Below are 21,182 nucleotides of genomic sequence, written 5' to 3'. Positions count from 1 at the left end.
CCACCCTCTTATCCTTGTGTTTCTGTGCAGTGTATCAGAGTGCTGCGGGACTCCCTCTCCCGGCCCCCCACCCTCTTATCCTTGTGTTTCTGTGCAGTGTATCAGAGTGCTGCGGGACTCCCTCTCCCGGCCCCCCACCCTCTTATCCTTGTGTTTCTGTGCAGTGTATCAGAGTGCTGCGGGACTCCCTCTCCGGCCCCCACCCTCTTATCCTTGTGTTTCTGTGCAGTGTATCAGAGTGCTGCGGGACTCCCTCTCCCGGCCCCCCACCCTCTTATCCTTGTGTTTCTGTGCAGTGTATCAGAGTGCTGCGGGACTCCCTCTCCCGGCCCCCACCCTCTTATCCTTGTGTTTCTGTGCAGTGTGTCAGAGTGCTGTGGGACTCCCTCTCCCGGCCCCCCACCCTCTTATCCTTGTGTTTCTGTGCAGTGTATCAGAGTGCTGCGGGACTCCCTCTCCCGGCCCCCCACCCTCTTATCCTTGTGTTTCTGTGCAGTGTATCAGAGTGCTGCGGGACTCCCTCTCCCGGCCCCCCACCCTCTTATCCTTGTGTTTCTGTGCAGTGTATCAGAGTGCTGTGGGACTCCCTCTCCCGGCCCCCCACCCTATTATCCTTGTGTTTCTGGGCAGTGTATCAGAGAGCTGCGGGACTCCCTCTCCCGGCCCCCCACCCTCTTATCCTTGTGTTTCTGTGCAGTGTATCAGAGTGCTGCGGGACTCTCTCTCCCGGCCCCCCACCCTCTTATCCTTGTGTTTCTGTGCAGTGTATCAGAGTGCTGCGGGACTCCCTCTCCCGCCCCCCACCCTCTTATCCTTGTGTTTCTGTGCAGTGTATCAGAGTGCTGCGGGACTCCCTCTCCCGGCCCCCCACCCTCTTATCCTTGTGTTTCTGTGCAGTGTATCAGAGTGCTGCGGGACTCCCTCTCCCGCCCCCCCACCCTCTTATCCTTGTGTTTCTGTGCAGTGTGTCAGAGTGCTGCGGGACTCCCTCTCCTGGCCCCCCACCCTCTTATCCTTGTGTTTCTGTGCAGTGTGTCAGAGTGCTGCGGGACCCCCTCTCCCGGCCCCCCACCCTCTTATCCTTGTGTTTCTGTGCAGTGTATCAGAGTGCTGCGGGACTCCCTCTCCCGGCCCCCCCACCCTCTTATCCTTGTGTTTCTGTGCAGTGTATCAGTGCTGCGGGACTCCCTCTCCCGGCCCCCCCACCCTCTTATCCTTGTGTTTCTGTGCAGTGTATCAGAGTGCTGCGGGACTCCCTCTCCCGGCCCCCCACCCTCTTATCCTTGTGTTTCTGTGCAGTGTGTCAGAGTGCTGCGGGACTCCCTCTCCCGGCCCCCCACCCTCTTATCCTTGTGTTTCTGTGCAGTGTGTCAGAGTGCTGCGGGACTCCCTCTCCCGGCCCCCACCCTCTTATCCTTGTGTTTCTGTGCAGTGTATCAGAGTGCTGCGGGACTCCCTCTCCCGGCCCCCACCCTCTTATCCTTGTGTTTCTGTGCAGTGTATCAGAGTGCTGCGGGACTCCCTCTCCGGCCCGGCCCCCCACCCTCTTATCCTTGTGTTTCTGTGCAGTATATCAGAGTGCTGCGGGACTCCCACTCCCGGCCCCCCACCCTCTTATCCTTGTGTTTCTGTGCAGTGTATCAGAGTGCTGCGGGACTCCCTCTCCCGGCCCCCCACCCTCTTATCCTTGTGTTTCTGTGCAGTGTATCAGAGTGCTACGGGACTCCCTCTCCCGGCCCCCCACTCTCTTATCCTTGTGTTTCTGTGCAGTGTATCAGAGTGCTGCGGGACTCCCTCTCCCGGCCCCCCACCCTCTTATCCTTGTGTTTCTGTGCAGTGTATCAGAGTGCTGCGGGACTCCCTCTCCCGGCCCCCCACCCTCTTATCCTTGTGTTTCTGTGCAGTGTATCAGAGTGCTGCGGGACTCCCTCTCCCGGCCCCCACCCTCTTATCCTTGTGTTTCTGTGCAGTGTATCAGAGTGCTGCGGGACTCCCTCTCCCGGCCCCCCACCCTCTTATCCTTGTGTTTCTGTGCAGTGTATCAGAGTGCTGCGGGACTGCCTCTCCCGGCCCCCCACCCTCTTATCCTTGTGTTTCTGTGCAGTGTATCAGAGTGCTGCGGGACTCCCTCTCCCGGCCCCCCACCCTCTTATCCTTGTGTTTCTGTGCAGTGTGTCAGAGTGCTGCGGGACTCCCTCTCCTGGCCCCCCACCCTCTTATCCTTGTGTTTCTGTGCAGTGTTTCAGAGTGCTGCGGGACTCCCTCTCCCGGCCCCCCACCCTCTTATCCTTGTGTTTCTGTGCAGTGTATCAGAGTGCTGCGGGACTCCCTCTCCCGGCCCCCCACCCTCTTATCCTTGTGTTTCTGTGCAGTGTATCAGAGTGCTGCGGGACTCCCTCTCCCGGCCCCCCACCCTCTTATCCTTGTGTTTCTGTGCAGTGTATCAGAGTGCTGCGGGACCCCCTCTCCCGGCCCCCCACCCTCTTATCCTTGTGTTTCTGTGCAGTGTATCAGTGCTGCGGGACTCCCTCTCCCGGCCCCCCACCCTCTTATCCTTGTGTTTCTGTGCAGTGTTTCAGAGTGCTGCGGGACTCCCTCTCCCGGCCCCCCACCCTCTTAACCTTGTGTTTCTGTGCAGTGTATCAGAGTGCTGCGGGACCCCCTCTCCCGGCCCCCCACCCTCTTATCCTTGTGTTTCTGTGCAGTGTATCAGAGTGCTGCGGGACTCCCTCTCCCGGCCCCCCACCCTCTTATCCTTGTTTTTCTGTGCAGTGTATCAGAGTGCTGCGGGACTCTCTCTCCCGGCCCCCACCCTCTTATCCTTGTGTTTCTGTGCAGTGTATCAGAGTGCTGCGGGACTCCCTCTCCCGGCCCCCCACCCTCTTATCCTTGTGTTTCTGTGCATTGTATCAGAGTGCTGCGGGACTCCCTCTCCCGGCCCCCCACCCTCTTATCCTTGTGTTTCTGTGCAGTGTATCAGAGTGCTGCGGGACTCCCTCTCCCGGCCCCCCACCCTCTTATCCTTGTGTTTCTGTGCAGTGTATCAGAGTGCTGCGGGACTCCCTCTCCCGGCCCCCCACCCTCTTATCCTTGTGTTTCTGTGCAGTGTATCAGAGTGCTGCGGGACTCCCTCTCCCGGCCCCCCACCCTCTTATCCTTGTGTTTCTGTGCAGTGTATCAGAGTGCTGCGGGACTCCCTCTCCCAGCCCCCCACCCTCTTATCCTTGTGTTTCTGTGCAGTGTATCAGAGTGCTGCGGGACTCCCTCTCCCGGCCCCCCACCCTCTTATCCTTGTGTTTCTGTGCAGTGTATCAGAGTGCTGCGGGACTCCCTCTCCCGGCCCCCCACCCTCTTATCCTTGTTGTGTTTCTGTGCAGTGTATCAGAGTGCTGCGGGACCCCCTCTCCCGGCCCCCCACCCTCTTATCCTTGTGTTTCTGTGCAGTGTATCAGAGTGCTGCGGGACTCCCTCTCCCGGCCCCCCACCCTCTTATCCTTGTGTTTCTGTGCAGTGTATCAGAGTGCTGCGGGACTCCCTCTCCCGGCCCCACACCCTCTTATCCTTGTGTTTCTGTGCAGTGTATCAGTGCTGCGGGACTCCCTCTCCCGGCCCCCCACCCTCTTATCCTTGTGTTTCTGTGCAGTGTATCAGAGTGCTGCGGGACTCCCTCTCCCGGGCCCCCCACCCTCTTATCCTTGTGTTTCTGTGCAGTGTATCAGAGTGCTGCGGGACCCCTCTCCCGGCCCCCCACCCTCTTATCCTTGTGTTTCTGTGCAGTGTATCAGAGTGCTGCGGGACTCCCTCTCCCGGCCCCCCACCCTCTTATCCTTGTGTTTCTGTGCAGTGTATCAGAGTGCTGCGGGACTCCCTCTCCCGGCCCCCACCCTCTTATCCTTGTGTTTCTGTGCAGTGTATCAGAGTGCTGCGGGACCCCCTCTCCCGGCCCCCACCCTCTTATCCTTGTGTTTCTGTGCAGTGTATCAGAGTGCTGCGGGACTCCCTCTCCCGGCCCCCCACCCTCTTATCCTTGTGTTTCTGTGCAGTGTATCAGAGTGCTGCGGGACTCCCTCTCCCGGCCCCCCCACCCTCTTATCCTTGTGTTTCTGTGCAGTGTATCAGAGTGCTGCGGGACTCCCTCTCCCGGCCCCCACCCTCTTATCCTTGTGTTTCTGTGCAGTGTATCAGAGTGCTGCGGGACTCCTCTCCCGGCCCCCCACCCTCTTATCCTTGTGTTTCTGTGCAGTGTATCAGAGTGCTGCGGGACTCCTCTCCCGGCCCCCCACCCTCTTATCCTTGTGTTTCTGTGCAGTGTATCAGAGTGCTGCGGGACTCCCTCTCCCGGCCCCCCCACTCTCTTATCCTTGTGTTTCTGTGCAGTGTATCAGAGTGCTGCGGGACTCCCTCTCCCGGGCCCCCCCACCCTCTTATCCTTGTGTTTCTGTGCAGTGGTATCAGAGTGCTGCGGGACTCCCTCTCCCGGCCCCCCACCCTCTTATCCTTGTGTTTCTGTGCAGTGTATCAGAGTGCTGCGGTTCTCCCTCTCCCGGCCCCCACCCTCTTATCCTTGTGTTTCTGTGCAGTGTATCAGAGTGCTGCCGGGACCCCCTCTCCCGGCCCCCCCACCCTCTTATCTTGTGTTTTCTGTGCAGTGTGTCAGAGTGCTGCGGTTCTCCCTCTCCCGGCCCCCCCACTCTCTTATCCTTGTGTTTCTGTGCAGTGTATCAGAGTGCTGCGGGACCCCCTCTCCCGGCCCACCCACCCTCTTATCCTTGTGTTTCTGTGCAGTGTGTCAGAGTGCTGCGGGACTCCCTCTCCCGGCCCCCCACCCTCTTATCCTTGTGTTTCTGTGCAGTGTATCAGAGTGCTGCGGTTCTCCCTCTCCCGGCCCCCCACCCCTCTTATCCTTGTGTTTCTGTGCATTGTATCAGAGTGCTGCGGGACTCCCTCTCCCGGCCCCCCACCCTCTTATCCTTGTGTTTCTGTGCAGTGTATCAGAGTGCTGAGGGACTCCCTCTCCCGGCCCCCCACCTCTTATCCTTGTGTTTCTGTGCAGTGTATCAGAGTGCTGCGGGACTCCCTCTCCGGCCCCCCACCCTCTTATCCTTGTGTTTCTGTGCAGTGTATCAGAGTGCTGCGGGACTCCCTCTCCCGGCCCCCCACCCTCTTATCCTTGTGTTTCTGTGCAGTGTATCAGAGTGCTGCGGGACTCCCTCTCCCGGCCCCCCCACCCTCTTATCCTTGTGTTTCTGTGCAGTGTATCAGAGTGCTGCGGGACTCCCTCTCCCGGCCCCCTACCCTCTTATCCTTGTGTTTCTGTGCAGTGTATCAGAGTGCTGCGGGACTCCCTCTCCCGGCCCCCCACCCCTCTTATCCTTGTGTTTCTGTGCAGTGTATCAGAGTGCTGCGGGACTCCCTCTCCCGGCCCCCCACCCTCTTATCCTTGTGTTTCTGTGCAGTGTATCAGAGTGCTGCGGGACTCCTCTCCCGGCCCCCCACCCCTCTTATCCTTGTGTTTCTGTGCAGTGTATCAGAGTGCTGCGGGACTCCCTCTCCCGGCCCCCCACCCTCTTATCCTTCTGTTTCTGTGCAGTGTATCAGAGTGCTGCGGGACTCCCTCTCCCGGGCCCCCCACCCTCTTATCCTTGTGTTTCTGTGCAGTGTATCAGAGTGCTGCGGGACTCCCTCTCCCGGCCCCCCACCCTCTTATCCTTCTGTTTCTGTGCAGTGTATCAGAGTGCTGCGGGACCCCCTCTCCGGCCCCCCACCCTCTTATCCTTGTGTTTCTGTGCAGTATATCAGAGTGCTGCGGGACTCCCTCTCCCGGCCCCCCCACCCTCTTATCCTTGTGTTTCTGTGCAGTGTATCAGAGTGCTGCGGGACTCCCTCTCCCGGCCCCCCACCCTCTTATCCTTGTGTTTCTGTGCAGTGTATCAGAGTGCTGCGGGACCCCCTCTCCCGGCCCCCCACCCTCTTATCCTTGTGTTTCTGTGCAGTGTATCAGAGTGCAGTGGGACTCCCTCTCCCGGCCCCCCACCCTCTTATCCTTGTGTTTCTGTGCAGTGTATCAGAGTGCTGTGGGACTCCCTCTCCCGGCCCCCCACCCTCTTATCCTTGTGTTTCTGTGCAGTGTATCAGAGTGCTGTGGGACTCCCTCTCCCAGCCCCCCACCCTCTTATCCTTGTGTTTCTGTGCAGTGTATCAGAGTGCTGCGGGACTCCCTCTCCCGGCCCCCCACCCTCTTATCCTTGTGTTTCTGTGCAGTGTATCAGAGTGCTGCGGGAACTCCCTCTCCCGGCCCCCACCCTCTTATCCTTGTGTTTCTGTGCAGTGTATCAGAGTGCTGCGGGACTCCCTCTCCCGGCCCCCCACCCTCTTATCCTTGTGTTTCTGTGCAGTGTATCAGGAGTGCTGCGGGACTCCCTCTCCCGGCCCCCACCCTCTTATCCTTGTGTTTCTGTGCAGTGTATCAGAGTGCTGCGGGACTCCTCTCCCGGCCCCCCACCCTCTTATCCTTGTGTTTCTGTGCAGTGTATCAGAGTGCTGCGGGACTCCCTCTCCGGCCCCCCACCCTCTTATCCTTGTGTTTCTGTGCAGTGTATCAGAGTGCTGCGGGACTCCTCTCCGGCCCCCACCCTCTTATCCTTGTGTTTCTGTGCAGTGTGTCAGAGTGCTGTGGGACTCCCTCTCCCGGCCCCCCACCCTCTTATCCTTGTGTTTCTGTGCAGTGTATCAGAGTGCTGCGGGACTCCCTCTCCCGGCCCCCCACCCCTCTTATCCTTGTGTTTCTGTGCAGTGTATCAGAGTGCTGCGGGACTCCCTCTCCCGGCCCCCCACCCTCTTATCCTTGTGTTTCTGTGCAGTGTATCAGAGTGCTGTGGGACTCCCTCTCCCGGCCCCCACCCTATTATCCTTGTGTTTCTGGGCAGTGTATCAGAGAGCTGCGGGACTCCCTCTCCCGGCCCCCCACCCTCTTATCCTTGTGTTTCTGTGCAGTGTATCAGAGTGCTGCGGGACTCTCTCTCCCGGCCCCCCACCCCTCTTATCCTTGTGTTTCTGGTGCAGTGTATCAGAGTGCTGCGGGACTCCCTCTCCCGGGCCCCCCACCCTCTTATCCTTGTGTTTCTGTGCAGTGTATCAGAGTGCTGCGGGAACTCCCTCTCCCGGCCCCCCACCCTCTTATCCTTGTGTTTCTGTGCAGTGTATCAGAGTGCTGCGGGACTCCCTCTCCCGGCCCCCCACCCTCTTATCCTTGTGTTTCTGTGCAGTGTATCAGAGTGCTGCGGGACTCCCTCTCCCGGCCCCCCACCCTCTTATCCTTGTGTTTCTGTGCAGTGTGTCAGAGTGCTGCGGGACTCCCTCTCCCGGCCCCCCACCCTCTTATCCTTGTGTTTCTGTGCAGTGTGTCAGAGTGCTGCGGGACCCCCTCTCCCGGCCCCCCACCCTCTTATCCTTGTGTTTCTGTGCAGTGTATCAGAGTGCTGCGGGACTCCCTCTCCCGGCCCCCCACCCTCTTATCCTTGTGTTTCTGTGCAGTGTGTCAGAGTGCTGCGGGACTCCCTCTCCCGGCCCCCCACCCTCTTATCCTTGTGTTTCTGTGCAGTGTGTCAGAGTGCTGCGGGACTCCCTCTCCCGGCCCCCCACCCTCTTATCCTTGTGTTTCTGTGCAGTGTATCAGAGTGCTGCGGGACTCCCTCTCCCGGCCCCCACCCTCTTATCCTTGTGTTTCTGTGCAGTGTATCAGAGTGCTGCGGGACTCCCTCTCCCGGCCCCACACCCTCTTATCCTTGTGTTTCTGTGCAGTATATCAGAGTGCTGCGGGACTCCCTCTCCCGGCCCCCCACCCTCTTATCCTTGTGTTTCTGTGCAGTGTATCAGAGTGCTGCGGGACTCCCTCTCCCGGCCCCCCACCCTCTTATCCTTGTGTTTCTGTGCAGTGTATCAGAGTGCTACGGGACTCCCTCTCCCGGCCCCCCACTCTCTTATCCTTGTGTTTCTGTGCAGTGTATCAGAGTGCTGCGGGACTCCCTCTCCCGGCCCCCCACCCTCTTATCCTTGTGTTTCTGTGCAGTGTATCAGAGTGCTGCGGGACTCCCTCTCCCGGACCCCCACCCTCTTATCCTTGTGTTTCTGTGCAGTGTATCAGAGTGCTGCGGGACTCCCTCTCCCGGCCCCCACCCTCTTATCCTTGTGTTTCTGTGCAGTGTATCAGAGTGCTGCGGGACTCCCTCTCCCGGCCCCCCACCCTCTTATCCTTGTGTTTCTGTGCAGTGTATCAGAGTGCTGCGGGACTGCCTCTCCCGGCCCCCCACCCTCTTATCCTTGTGTTTCTGTGCAGTGTATCAGAGTGCTGCGGGACTCCCTCTCCCGGCCCCCCACCCTCTTATCCTTGTGTTTCTGTGCAGTGTGTCAGAGTGCTGCGGGACTCCCTCTCCTGGCCCCCCACCCTCTTATCCTTGTGTTTCTGTGCAGTGTTTCAGAGTGCTGCGGGACTCCCTCTCCCGGCCCCCCACCCTCTTATCCTTGTGTTTCTGTGCAGTGTATCAGAGTGCTGCGGGACTCCCTCTCCCGGCCCCCCACCCTCTTATCCTTGTGTTTCTGTGCAGTGTATCAGAGTGCTGCGGGACTCCCTCTCCCGGCCCCCCACCCTCTTATCCTTGTGTTTCTGTGCAGTGTATCAGAGTGCTGCGGGACCCCCTCTCCCGGCCCCCCACCCTCTTATCCTTGTGTTTCTGTGCAGTGTATCAGTGCTGCGGGACTCCCTCTCCCGGCCCCCCACCCTCTTATCCTTGTGTTTCTGTGCAGTGTATCAGAGTGCTGCGGGACTCCCTCTCCCGGCCCCCCACCCTCTTAACCTTGTGTTTCTGTGCAGTGTATCAGAGTGCTGCGGGACCCCCTCTCCCGGCCCCCCACCCTCTTATCCTTGTGTTTCTGTGCAGTGTATCAGAGTGCTGCGGGACTCCCTCTCCCGGCCCCCCACCCTCTTATCCTTGTTTTTCTGTGCAGTGTATCAGAGTGCTGCGGGACTCTCTCTCCCGGCCCCCCACCCTCTTATCCTTGTGTTTCTGTGCAGTGTATCAGAGTGCTGCGGGACTCCCTCTCCCGGCCCCCCACCCTCTTATCCTTGTGTTTCTGTGCATTGTATCAGAGTGCTGCGGGACTCCCTCTCCCGGCCCCCCACCCTCTTATCCTTGTGTTTCTGTGTAGTGTATCAGAGTGCTGCGGGACTCCCTCTCCCGGCCCCCCCACCCTCTTATCCTTGTGTTTCTGTGCAGTGTATCAGAGTGCTGCGGGACTCCCTCTCCCGGCCCCCCACCCTCTTATCCTTGTGTTTCTGTGCAGTGTATCAGAGTGCTGCGGGACTCCCTCTCCCGGCCCCCCACCCTCTTATCCTTGTGTTTCTGTGCAGTGTATCAGAGTGCTGCGGGACTCCCTCTCCCAGCCCCCCACCCTCTTATCCTTGTGTTTCTGTGCAGTGTATCAGAGTGCTGCGGGACTCCCTCTCCCGGCCCCCCACCCTCTTATCCTTGTGTTTCTGTGCAGTGTATCAGAGTGCTGCGGGACTCCCTCTCCCGGCCCCCCACCCTCTTATCCTTGTTGTGTTTCTGTGCAGTGTATCAGAGTGCTGCGGGACCCCCTCTCCCGGCCCCCCACCCTCTTATCCTTGTGTTTCTGTGCAGTGTATCAGAGTGCTGCGGGACTCCCTCTCCCGGCCCCCCACCCTCTTATCCTTGTGTTTCTGTGCAGTGTATCAGAGTGCTGCGGGACTCCCTCTCCCGGCCCCACACCCTCTTATCCTTGTGTTTCTGTGCAGTGTATCAGTGCTGCGGGACTCCCTCTCCCGGCCCCCCACCCTCTTATCCTTGTGTTTCTGTGCAGTGTATCAGAGTGCTGCGGGACTCCCTCTCCCGGCCCCCCACCCTCTTATCCTTGTGTTTCTGTGCAGTGTATCAGAGTGCTGCGGGACCCCCTCTCCCGGCCCCCCACCCTCTTATCCTTGTGTTTCTGTGCAGTGTATCAGAGTGCTGCGGGACTCCCTCTCCCGGCCCCCCACCCTCTTATCCTTGTGTTTCTGTGCAGTGTATCAGAGTGCTGTGGGGACTCCCTCTCCCGGCCCCCCACCCTCTTATCCTTGTGTTTCTGTGCAGTGTATCAGAGTGCTGCGGGACTCCCTCTCCCGGCCCCCCACCCTCTTATCCTTGTGTTTCTGTGCAGTGTATCAGAGTGCTGCGGGACCCCCTCTCCCGGCCCCCCACCCTCTTATCCTTGTGTTTCTGTGCAGTGTATCAGAGTGCTGCGGGACTCCCTCTCCCGGCCCCCCCACCCTCTTATCCTTGTGTTTCTGTGCAGTGTATCAGAGTGCTGCGGGACTCCCTCTCCCGGCCCCCCACCCTCTTATCCTTGTGTTTCTGTGCAGTGTATCAGAGTGCTGCGGGACTCCCTCTCCCGGCCCCCCACCCTCTTATCCTTGTGTTTCTGTGCAGTGTATCAGAGTGCTGCGGGACTCCCTCTCCCGGCCCCCCACTCTCTTATCCTTGTGTTTCTGTGCAGTGTATCAGAGTGCTGCGGGACTCCCTCTCCCGGCCCCCCACCCTCTTATCCTTGTGTTTCTCTGCAGTGTATCAGAGTGCTGCGGGACTCCCTCTCCCGGCCCCCCACCCTCTTATCCTTGTGTTTCTGTGCAGTGTATCAGAGTGCTGCGGGACTCCCTCTCCCGGCCCCCCACTCTCTTATCCTTGTGTTTCTGTGCAGTGTATCAGAGTGCTGCGGGACCCCCTCTCCCGGCCCCCCACCCTCTTATCCTTGTGTTTCTGTGCAGTGTATCAGAGTGCTGTGGGACTCCCTCTCCCGGCCCCCCACCCTCTTATCCTTGTGTTTCTGTGCAGTGTATCAGAGTGCTGCGGGACTCCCTCTCCCGGCCCCCCACCCTCTTATCCTTGTGTTTCTGTGCAGTGTATCAGAGTGCTGCGGGACCCCCTCTCCCGGCCCCCCACCCTCTTATCCTTGTGTTTCTGTGCAGTGTATCAGAGTGCTGCGGGACTCCCTCTCCCGGCCCCCCACCCTCTTATCCTTGTGTTTCTGTGCAGTGTATCAGAGTGCTGCGGGACTCCCTCTCCCGGCCCCCCACCCTCTTATCCTTGTGTTTCTGTGCAGTGTGTCAGAGTGCTGCGGGACTCCCTCTCCCGGCCCCCCACCCTCTTATCCTTGTGTTTCTGTGCAGTGTGTCAGAGTGCTGCGGGACCCCCTCTCCCGGCCCCCCACCCTCTTATCCTTGTGTTTCTGTGCAGTGTATCAGAGTGCTGCGGGACTCCCTCTCCCGGCCCCCCACCCTCTTATCCTTGTGTTTCTGTGCAGTGTGTCAGAGTGCTGCGGGACCCCCTCTCCCGGCCCCCCACCCTCTTATCCTTGTGTTTCTGTGCAGTGTATCAGAGTGCTGCGGGACTCCCTCTCCCGGCCCCCCACCCTCTTATCCTTGTGTTTCTGTGCAGTGTATCAGAGTGCTGCGGGACTCCCTCTCCCGGCCCCCCACCCTCTTATCCTTGTGTTTCTGTGCAGTGTATCAGAGTGCTGCGGGACTCCCTCTCCCGGCCCCCCACCCTCTTATCCTTGTGTTTCTGTGCAGTGTATCAGAGTGCTGCGGGACTCCCTCTCCCGGCCCCCCACCCTCTTATCCTTGTGTTTCTGTGCAGTGTATCAGAGTGCTGCGGGACTCCCTCTCCCGGCCCCCCACCCTCTTATCCTTGTGTTTCTGTGCAGTGTATCAGAGTGCTGCGGGACTCCCTCTCCCGGCCCCCCACCCTCTTATCCTTGTGTTTCTGTGCAGTGTATCAGAGTGCTGTGGGACTCCCTCTCCCGGCCCCCCACCCTATTATCCTTGTGTTTCTGGGCAGTGTATCAGAGAGCTGCGGGACTCCCTCTCCCGGCCCCCCACCCTCTTATCCTTGTGTTTCTGTGCAGTGTATCAGAGTGCTGCGGGACTCTCTCTCCCGGCCCCCCACCCTCTTATCCTTGTGTTTCTGTGCAGTGTATCAGAGTGCTGCGGGACTCCCTCTCCCGGCCCCCCACCCTCTTATCCTTGTGTTTCTGTGCAGTGTATCAGAGTGCTGCGGGACTCCCTCTCCCGGCCCCCCACCCTCTTATCCTTGTGTTTCTGTGCAGTGTATCAGAGTGCTGCGGGACTCCCTCTCCCGGCCCCCCACCCTCTTATCCTTGTGTTTCTGTGCAGTGTATCAGAGTGCTGCGGGACTCCCTCTCCCGGCCCCCCACCCTCTTATCCTTGTGTTTCTGTGCAGTGTGTCAGAGTGCTGCGGGACTCCCTCTCCCGGCCCCCCACCCTCTTATCCTTGTGTTTCTGTGCAGTGTGTCAGAGTGCTGCGGGACCCCCTCTCCCGGCCCCCCACCCTCTTATCCTTGTGTTTCTGTGCAGTGTATCAGAGTGCTGCGGGACTCCCTCTCCCGGCCCCCCACCCTCTTATCCTTGTGTTTCTGTGCAGTGTGTCAGAGTGCTGCGGGACTCCCTCTCCCGGCCCCCCACCCTCTTATCCTTGTGTTTCTGTGCAGTGTGTCAGAGTGCTGCGGGACTCCCTCTCCCGGCCCCCCACCCTCTTATCCTTGTGTTTCTGTGCAGTGTATCAGAGTGCTGCGGGACTCCCTCTCCCGGCCCCCACCCTCTTATCCTTGTGTTTCTGTGCAGTGTATCAGAGTGCTGCGGGACTCCCTCTCCCGGCCCCCCACCCTCTTATCCTTGTGTTTCTGTGCAGTATATCAGAGTGCTGCGGGACTCCCTCTCCCGGCCCCCCACCCTCTTATCCTTGTGTTTCTGTGCAGTGTATCAGAGTGCTGCGGGACTCCCTCTCCCGGCCCCCCACCCTCTTATCCTTGTGTTTCTGTGCAGTGTATCAGAGTGCTACGGGACTCCCTCTCCCGGCCCCCCACTCTCTTATCCTTGTGTTTCTGTGCAGTGTATCAGAGTGCTGCGGGACTCCCTCTCCCGGCCCCCCACCCTCTTATCCTTGTGTTTCTGTGCAGTGTATCAGAGTGCTGCGGGACTCCCTCTCCCGGACCCCCACCCTCTTATCCTTGTGTCTCTGTGCAGTGTATCAGAGTGCTGCGGGACTCCCTCTCCCGGCCCCCACCCTCTTATCCTTGTGTTTCTGTGCAGTGTATCAGAGTGCTGCGGGACTCCCTCTCCCGGCCCCCCACCCTCTTATCCTTGTGTTTCTGTGCAGTGTATCAGAGTGCTGCGGGACTGCCTCTCCCGGCCCCCCACCCTCTTATCCTTGTGTTTCTGTGCAGTGTATCAGAGTGCTGCGGGACTCCCTCTCCCGACCCCCCACCCTCTTATCCTTGTGTTTCTGTGCAGTGTGTCAGAGTGCTGCGGGACTCCCTCTCCTGGCCCCCCACCCTCTTATCCTTGTGTTTCTGTGCAGTGTTTCAGAGTGCTGCGGGACTCCCTCTCCCGGCCCCCCACCCTCTTATCCTTGTGTTTCTGTGCAGTGTATCAGAGTGCTGCGGGACTCCCTCTCCCGGCCCCCCACCCTCTTATCCTTGTGTTTCTGTGCAGTGTATCAGAGTGCTGCGGGACTCCCTCTCCCGGCCCCCCACCCTCTTATCCTTGTGTTTCTGTGCAGTGTATCAGAGTGCTGCGGGACCCCCTCTCCCGGCCCCCCACCCTCTTATCCTTGTGTTTCTGTGCAGTGTATCAGTGCTGCGGGACTCCCTCTCCCGGCCCCCCACCCTCTTATCCTTGTGTTTCTGTGCAGTGTATCAGAGTGCTGCGGGACTCCCTCTCCCGGCCCCCCACCCTCTTAACCTTGTGTTTCTGTGCAGTGTATCAGAGTGCTGCGGGACCCCCTCTCCCGGCCCCCCACCCTCTTATCCTTGTGTTTCTGTGCAGTGTATCAGAGTGCTGCGGGACTCCCTCTCCCGGCCCCCCACCCTCTTATCCTTGTTTTTCTGTGCAGTGTATCAGAGTGCTGCGGGACTCTCTCTCCCGGCCCCCCACCCTCTTATCCTTGTGTTTCTGTGCAGTGTATCAGAGTGCTGCGGGACTCCCTCTCCCGGCCCCCCACCCTCTTATCCTTGTGTTTCTGTGCATTGTATCAGAGTGCTGCGGGACTCCCTCTCCCGGCCCCCCACCCTCTTATCCTTGTGTTTCTGTGTAGTGTATCAGAGTGCTGCGGGACTCCCTCTCCCGGCCCCCCACCCTCTTATCCTTGTGTTTCTGTGCAGTGTATCAGAGTGCTGCGGGACTCCCTCTCCCGGCCCCCCACCCTCTTATCCTTGTGTTTCTGTGCAGTGTATCAGAGTGCTGCGGGACTCCCTCTCCCGGCCCCCCACCCTCTTATCCTTGTGTTTCTGTGCAGTGTATCAGAGTGCTGCGGGACTCCCTCTCCCAGCCCCCCACCCTCTTATCCTTGTGTTTCTGTGCAGTGTATCAGAGTGCTGCGGGACTCCCTCTCCCGGCCCCCCACCCTCTTATCCTTGTGTTTCTGTGCAGTGTATCAGAGTGCTGCGGGACTCCCTCTCCCGGCCCCCCACCCTCTTATCCTTGTTGTGTTTCTGTGCAGTGTATCAGAGTGCTGCGGGACCCCCTCTCCCGGCCCCCCACCCTCTTATCCTTGTGTTTCTGTGCAGTGTATCAGAGTGCTGCGGGACTCCCTCTCCCGGCCCCCCACCCTCTTATCCTTGTGTTTCTGTGCAGTGTATCAGAGTGCTGCGGGACTCCCTCTCCCGGCCCCACACCCTCTTATCCTTGTGTTTCTGTGCAGTGTATCAGTGCTGCGGGACTCCCTCTCCCGGCCCCCCACCCTCTTATCCTTGTGTTTCTGTGCAGTGTATCAGAGTGCTGCGGGACTCCCTCTCCCGGCCCCCCACCCTCTTATCCTTGTGTTTCTGTGCAGTGTATCAGAGTGCTGCGGGACCCCCTCTCCCGGCCCCCCACCCTCTTATCCTTGTGTTTCTGTGCAGTGTATCAGAGTGCTGCGGGACTCCCTCTCCCGGCCCCCCACCCTCTTATCCTTGTGTTTCTGTGCAGTGTATCAGAGTGCTGTGGGGACTCCCTCTCCCGGCCCCCCACCCTCTTATCCTTGTGTTTCTGTGCAGTGTATCAGAGTGCTGCGGGACTCCCTCTCCCGGCCCCCCCACCCTCTTATCCTTGTGTTTCTGTGCAGTGTATCAGAGTGCTGCGGGACCCCCTCTCCCGGCCCCCCACCCTCTTATCCTTGTGTTTCTGTGCAGTGTATCAGAGTGCTGCGGGACTCCCTCTCCCGGCCCCCCCACCCTCTTATCCTTGTGTTTCTGTGCAGTGTATCAGAGTGCTGCGGGACTCCCTCTCCCGGCCCCCACCCTCTTATCCTTGTGTTTCTGTGCAGTGTATCAGAGTGCTGCGGGACTCCCTCTCCCGGCCCCCCACCCTCTTATCCTTGTGTTTCTGTGCAGTGTATCAGAGTGCTGCGGGACTCCCTCTCCCGGCCCCCCACTCTCTTATCCTTGTGTTTCTGTGCAGTGTATCAGAGTGCTGCGGGACTCCCTCTCCCGGCCCCCCACCCTCTTATCCTTGTGTTTCTCTGCAGTGTATCAGAGTGCTGCGGGACTCCCTCTCCCGGCCCCCCACCCTCTTATCCTTGTGTTTCTGTGCAGTGTATCAGAGTGCTGCGGGACTCCCTCTCCCGGCCCCCCACTCTCTTATCCTTGTGTTTCTGTGCAGTGTATCAGAGTGCTGCGGGACCCCCTCTCCCGGCCCCCCACCCTCTTATCCTTGTGTTTCTGTGCAGTGTATCAGAGTGCTGTGGGACTCCCTCTCCCGGCCCCCCACCCTCTTATCCTTGTGTTTCTGTGCAGTGTATCAGAGTGCTGCGGGACTCCCTCTCCCGGCCCCCCACCCTCTTATCCTTGTGTTTCTGTGCAGTGTATCAGAGTGCTGCGGGACCCCCTCTCCCGGCCCCCCACCCTCTTATCCTTGTGTTTCTGTGCAGTGTATCAGAGTGCTGCGGGACTCCCTCTCCCGGCCCCCCACCCTCTTATCCTTGTGTTTCTGTGCAGTGTATCAGAGTGCTGCGGGACTCCCTCTCCCGGCCCCCCACCCTCTTATCCTTGTGTTTCTGTGCAGTGTGTCAGAGTGCTGCGGGACTCCCTCTCCCGGCCCCCCACCCTCTTATCCTTGTGTTTCTGTGCAGTGTGTCAGAGTGCTGCGGGACCCCCTCTCCCGGCCCCCCACCCTCTTATCCTTGTGTTTCTGTGCAGTGTATCAGAGTGCTGCGGGACTCCCTCTCCCGGCCCCCCCACCCTCTTATCCTTGTGTTTCTGTGCAGTGTGTCAGAGTGCTGCGGGACCCCCTCTCCCGGCCCCCCACCCTCTTATCCTTGTGTTTCTGTGCAGTGTATCAGAGTGCTGCGGGACTCCCTCTCCCGGCCCCCCACCCTCTTATCCTTGTGTTTCTGTGCAGTGTATCAGAGTGCTGCGGGACTCCCTCTCCCGGCCCCCCACCCTCTTATCCTTGTGTTTCTGTGCAGTGTATCAGAGTGCTGCGGGACTCCCTCTCCCGGCCCCCCACCCTCTTATCCTTGTGTTTCTGTGCAGTGTATCAGAGTGCTGCGGGACTCCCTCTCCCGGCCCCCCACCCTCTTATCCTTGTGTTTCTGTGCAGTGTATCAGAGTGCTGCGGGACTCCCTCTCCCGGCCCCCCACCCTCTTATCCTTGTGTTTCTGTGCAGTGTATCAGAGTGCTGCGGGACTCCCTACTCTCTCACTGGCCTGACCTTCACGGTGTCGTACTTGGCTCTGGGAACGCTTAACCTCTGCAAGTTCTACCTGCTGGGATACGGGGCCTTCCAGAACGGGAATGTCATGCACAGGTCAGGCTGAACGTGTGTGTTTGTGTGTGTCACTAACACTACCAACTTCCCTCCCTCCTTCTCCCCCTCCCTCCTTCTCTCCCTCCCTCCTTCTCCCCCTCCCTCCCTCCTTCTCCCCCTCCCTCCCTCTCCCCCTCCCTCCCTCCTTCTCTCCCTCCCTCCCTCCTTCTCTCCCTCCCTCCTTCTCCCCCTCCCTCCTTCTCCCCCTCCCTCCCCTTTCTCAATACACATCTCAATAACACCACCACCTTCCCTCCCTCCTTCTCCCCCTCTTTCCTTCTCCCCCTCTCTCCCATCCTCCCTCCTTCTCTCCCTCCCTCCTTCTCTCCCTCCCTCCCTCCTTCTCTCCCTCCCTCCCTCCTTCTCCCCCTCTCTCCCTCCTTCTCCCCTTCTCTCCCTCCTTCTCCCCTTCTCGCCCCTTTCTCAATACACCTCTCACTAACACCACCACCTTCCCTCCCTCCTTCTCCCACTCCCTCCCTTCTTCTCCCACTCCCTCCCTCCCCTTTCTCAATACACCTCTCACTAACACCACCACCTTCCCTCCCTCCTTCTCCCCCTCTCTCCCTCCCTCCTCCATCTCTCTCCCTCCCTCCTCCTCACCCTCCCTCCCTCATTCTCACCCTCCCTCCTTCTCCCCCTCTTTCTCCTCTCTCCATACACCTCTCACTAACAACACCACCTTCCCTCCCTCCTTCTTCTCCTCTCTCCCTCCCTCCTTCTCCCCCTCCCTCCCTCCTTCTCCCCCTCCTTCCCTCCTTCTCCCCCTCCCTCCTTCTCCCCCTCCCTCCTTCTCCCCCTCCCTCCATCCCTCCTCCCCCCCCCTCTCTCCCCTCTCTCCATACACCTCTCACTAACACCCCCACCTGCTCTCCCTCCCTCGGTTGCCAACTCCAGTCTTCAAGGGCCACCAACAGCTCAGGATTAGATATTCCTGCTTCAGCACAGGTGGCTCAATCAGTGACTCAGTCGAAGACTAAGCCACCTGTGCTGAAGCTGCGACTGATTGAGCCACCTGTGCTGAAGCTGGGATATCCGGAAAGCCTGACCCGTTGGTGGCCCTTCAGGACGGCAGTGGTCTGCCCCTGCAGTTCTGACTGACCCCGCTATCTCCCCATGTGCACAGGGGTGTGACGGAGGGCGTGACACTGATGCTGCTGGCCTTGCAGACGGGGCTCCTCGACCTGCAGGTCCTTCAGAGAACCTTCCTCCTCAGCATCATCCTCTTCATCGTGGTCACCTCCACCCTTCAGTCCATGATAGAGATTGCTGACCCCATCGTGCTGGCGCTGGGAGCCACGAGGAACAGGTGCCACCCCCCTCACTTTGTGTGCCTACCTGCCACGCGCTGCATGAGTTATGATACCACCTGGCACTTCATATTACATGAGGCTTTTTCTCATGATCTGATCCAGAAGTAATGCCTCGTAAATGTGGGCTACTTCAGTTTCTGTAGAAGGTGGGGTTGGTGGTGTTTACATATAGAATTATATATATATATATATATATAATTAATATAACTTAATATATATACTGAGTTAAGTTATGGTGAGTAAAAAAAGTGACAAAAACCCTCCACAGCAAAGCAAATATGCAAATGTAAATACAACTGTATGCTCATCTGCATGTCTTAGGCAGGTTTGCAACCCCGCCTTTCACCATTATCACCCAGCACAAAAAAAAGTGCCACTGTGTGCTCATTTGCATGTCATTTCCCAGAATCCCTTGCTGCAGTGGAAGTGCTGTGTGCTGGGTGATAATGGTGAAAGGCGGGGTTGCAGACCTGCCTAAGACATGCAGATGAGCACACAGTTACACAGTTACATAGTAGATGAGGTTGAAAAAAGACGTACGTCCATCAAGTTCAACCTATGCTAAATTCAGACAACAGATACTTTATTCTATATCTATACTTACTTATTGATCCAGAGGAAGGCAACCAAAAAACCCCATTAAAGGGAAAAATTAATTCCTTCCTGACTCCAAGAATTGGCAATCGGATTAATCCCTGGATCAACATCCTTCCCATGTATACTTATTTGGTATAGCCCTGTATACCTTTCCCATCTAAAAAGATGTCCAACCTTTTTTTGAACAAATCTATTGTATCTGCCATCACAGCCTCCATGGGTAATGAATTCCACACTGTAACTGCCCTTACTGTAAAGAACCCTTTCCTTTGTTGCTGGTGAAATTTCCTTTCCTCCAACCTTAAGGGATGGCCCCGAGTCCTTTGTACTGCCCGTGGGATGAATAGTTCTTTTGAAAGCTCCTTGTATTGTCCCTGAATATATTTGTATATAGTTATCATATCCCCTCTTAGACGCCTCTTTTCTAATGTAAATAAATCCAATATAGCTAGCCTCTCCTCATAAGTTAGAATGTCCATCCCCTTTATTAATTTGGTGGCTCTTCTCTGCACTCTCTCTAGTTCCATAATGTCTTTTCTTAGGATTTTTTGCCCAAAATTGTACTCCATATTCAAGGTGTGGTCTTACTAATGCTTTGTAAAGGGGCATAATTATGTCTACTTCCCTTCCATCCATTGCCCGTTTGATGCAAGATAAGATCTTGTTTGCGTTTGCAGCTACTGCATGACATTGGGCACTATTGCTAAGCCTGCTGTCTACAAGCACGCCTAAATCCTTCTCCATCAAGGATTCCCCCAATATATCTCTTTTAATTTGTAAGTCGCTTTTTATTCTTGCATCCCAAATGCATAACCTTACATTTATCTGTATTAAACCTCATTTGCCATTTACCTGCCCACGTTTCCAGTCTCTCCAAGTTCTTCTGAAGAGAAATTTCATCCTGCTCTGATTCTATTACCTTACACAATTTAGTATCATCAGCAAAGATGGAGACTTTGCTCTCGATCCCAACCTCAAGGTCATTAATAAACAAGTTAAAAAGCAGGGGTCCCAGTACCGATCCTTGAGGTACTCCACTCACGACTTTAGCCCAACCTGAAAAAGTTCCATTTATGACAACCTTCTGTTGTCTGTCCTTTAACCAGTTTTCAATCCAGGTGCATATATTAGTACTGAGTCCAATTTTCTTTATTTTGTACACCAACCTCTTGTGTGAAACCGTATCAAAAGCCTTTGCAAAATCTAAGTAGACCACATCAACTGCATTACCCTGGTCTAAATTCCTACTTACCTCCTCAAAGAAACAAATAAGGTTAGTTTGGCAAGATCTATCCTTCATAAATCCATGCTGACTATTACTAATAATTTTATTTTCCATTAGGTATTCCTGAATATTATCCCGTATTAAACCTTCAAGTAGTTTCCCTACTATTGAAGTCAGGCTTACAGGTCTGTAATTCCCCAGTTGTGATCTAGCTCCCTTTTTAAATATAGGCACCACATCTGCTTTACGCCAATCTTGTGGTACTGAGCCTGTGGAAATGGAGTCCTTGAATATTAAATATAATGGTTTTGCTATTACTGAGCTTAACTCCTTGAGAACTCTTGGATGTATGCCATCGGGGCCAGGTGCCTTATTTACTTTAATTTTTTCAAGTCGCTTATGAACTTCTTCCTCAGTTAACCAATTGGTCATTAATATGGAGGTTGTGGCTTCCTCCTGTGGCACTACTATTGAACTTGATTCTTCCCTGGTAAACACAGAGGCAAAGAATTTGTTTAATACCTCTGCTTTTTCCTTATCTCCAATAATCTGCCTACCCATCTCACACTGAAAGGGTCCTATATTTTCTTTTCTCATTTTTTTGTTGTTAAGGTACTTAAATAACTTTTTAGGATTGACCTTACTTTCTATTGCAATCCTTTTTTCATTATCCATTTTTGCTAATTTAATTGCCCTTTTGCAATTTTTGTTACATTCCTTATAATTCTGATACGATGTCTCTGTCCCTTCTGACTTAAAGAATCTAAACGCCTTCCTCTTCTTGTCCATTTCCTCCCCTACCTGTGTATTTAGCCACATTGGTTTTGACTAATTTCTTTTATACTTATTACCCAAGGGTATACACTGATAAGTGTGCTTTTCTAACAATGTTTTAAAGACTGCCCATTTATCTTCTACATTTTTCCCTTCAAAAACATCATCCCATTGTATTACTACTAGATTAGACCTCAGTTTATTAAAATCTGCCTTTCTAAAGTTTAAAGTCTTTGTTGAACCCAAGTAATCTGTTTTTTGATAATTTATTTCAAATGAGACCATGCTATGATCACTGTTACCCAAATGTTCCAGGACTTGAATATTTGTTATTACTTCTACATTGTTTGATATGACCAAATCCAGTATTGCCCCTCTCCTGGTTGGTTCCTCAATAATTTGGGTCATATAATTATCTTT

At 56.5% G+C, this 21,182-nt stretch overlaps 1 protein-coding gene across 4 annotated transcripts in view; it reads left to right on the top strand.

The window, feature by feature from the left end:
* LOC142467841 (RING finger protein 145-like) overlaps window positions 1-21,182 on the top strand; it is a 98,407-nt gene that overhangs the window by 47,645 nt on the left and 29,580 nt on the right. For all 4 annotated transcript variants that reach the window (XR_012788511.1, XM_075573763.1, XM_075573744.1 and 1 more), the window contains exons 7-8: window positions 16,713-16,853; window positions 17,980-18,162. Coding sequence is in view for 3 of the 4 variants with exons in the window: in XM_075573763.1 (XP_075429878.1) it covers window positions 16,713-16,853; window positions 17,980-18,162 (324 nt within the window). In the remaining variant the exon portion in view is untranslated. The remainder of the gene's footprint in view (window positions 1-16,712; window positions 16,854-17,979; window positions 18,163-21,182) is intronic.

This window comes from Ascaphus truei, chromosome 1 (assembly GCF_040206685.1).
Source record: "Ascaphus truei isolate aAscTru1 chromosome 1, aAscTru1.hap1, whole genome shotgun sequence".
Taxonomy (NCBI): domain Eukaryota; kingdom Metazoa; phylum Chordata; class Amphibia; order Anura; family Ascaphidae; genus Ascaphus; species Ascaphus truei.
Note: the sequence above shows the minus strand (reverse complement) of the source record. Positions and strands in the feature narration are given on the sequence as shown.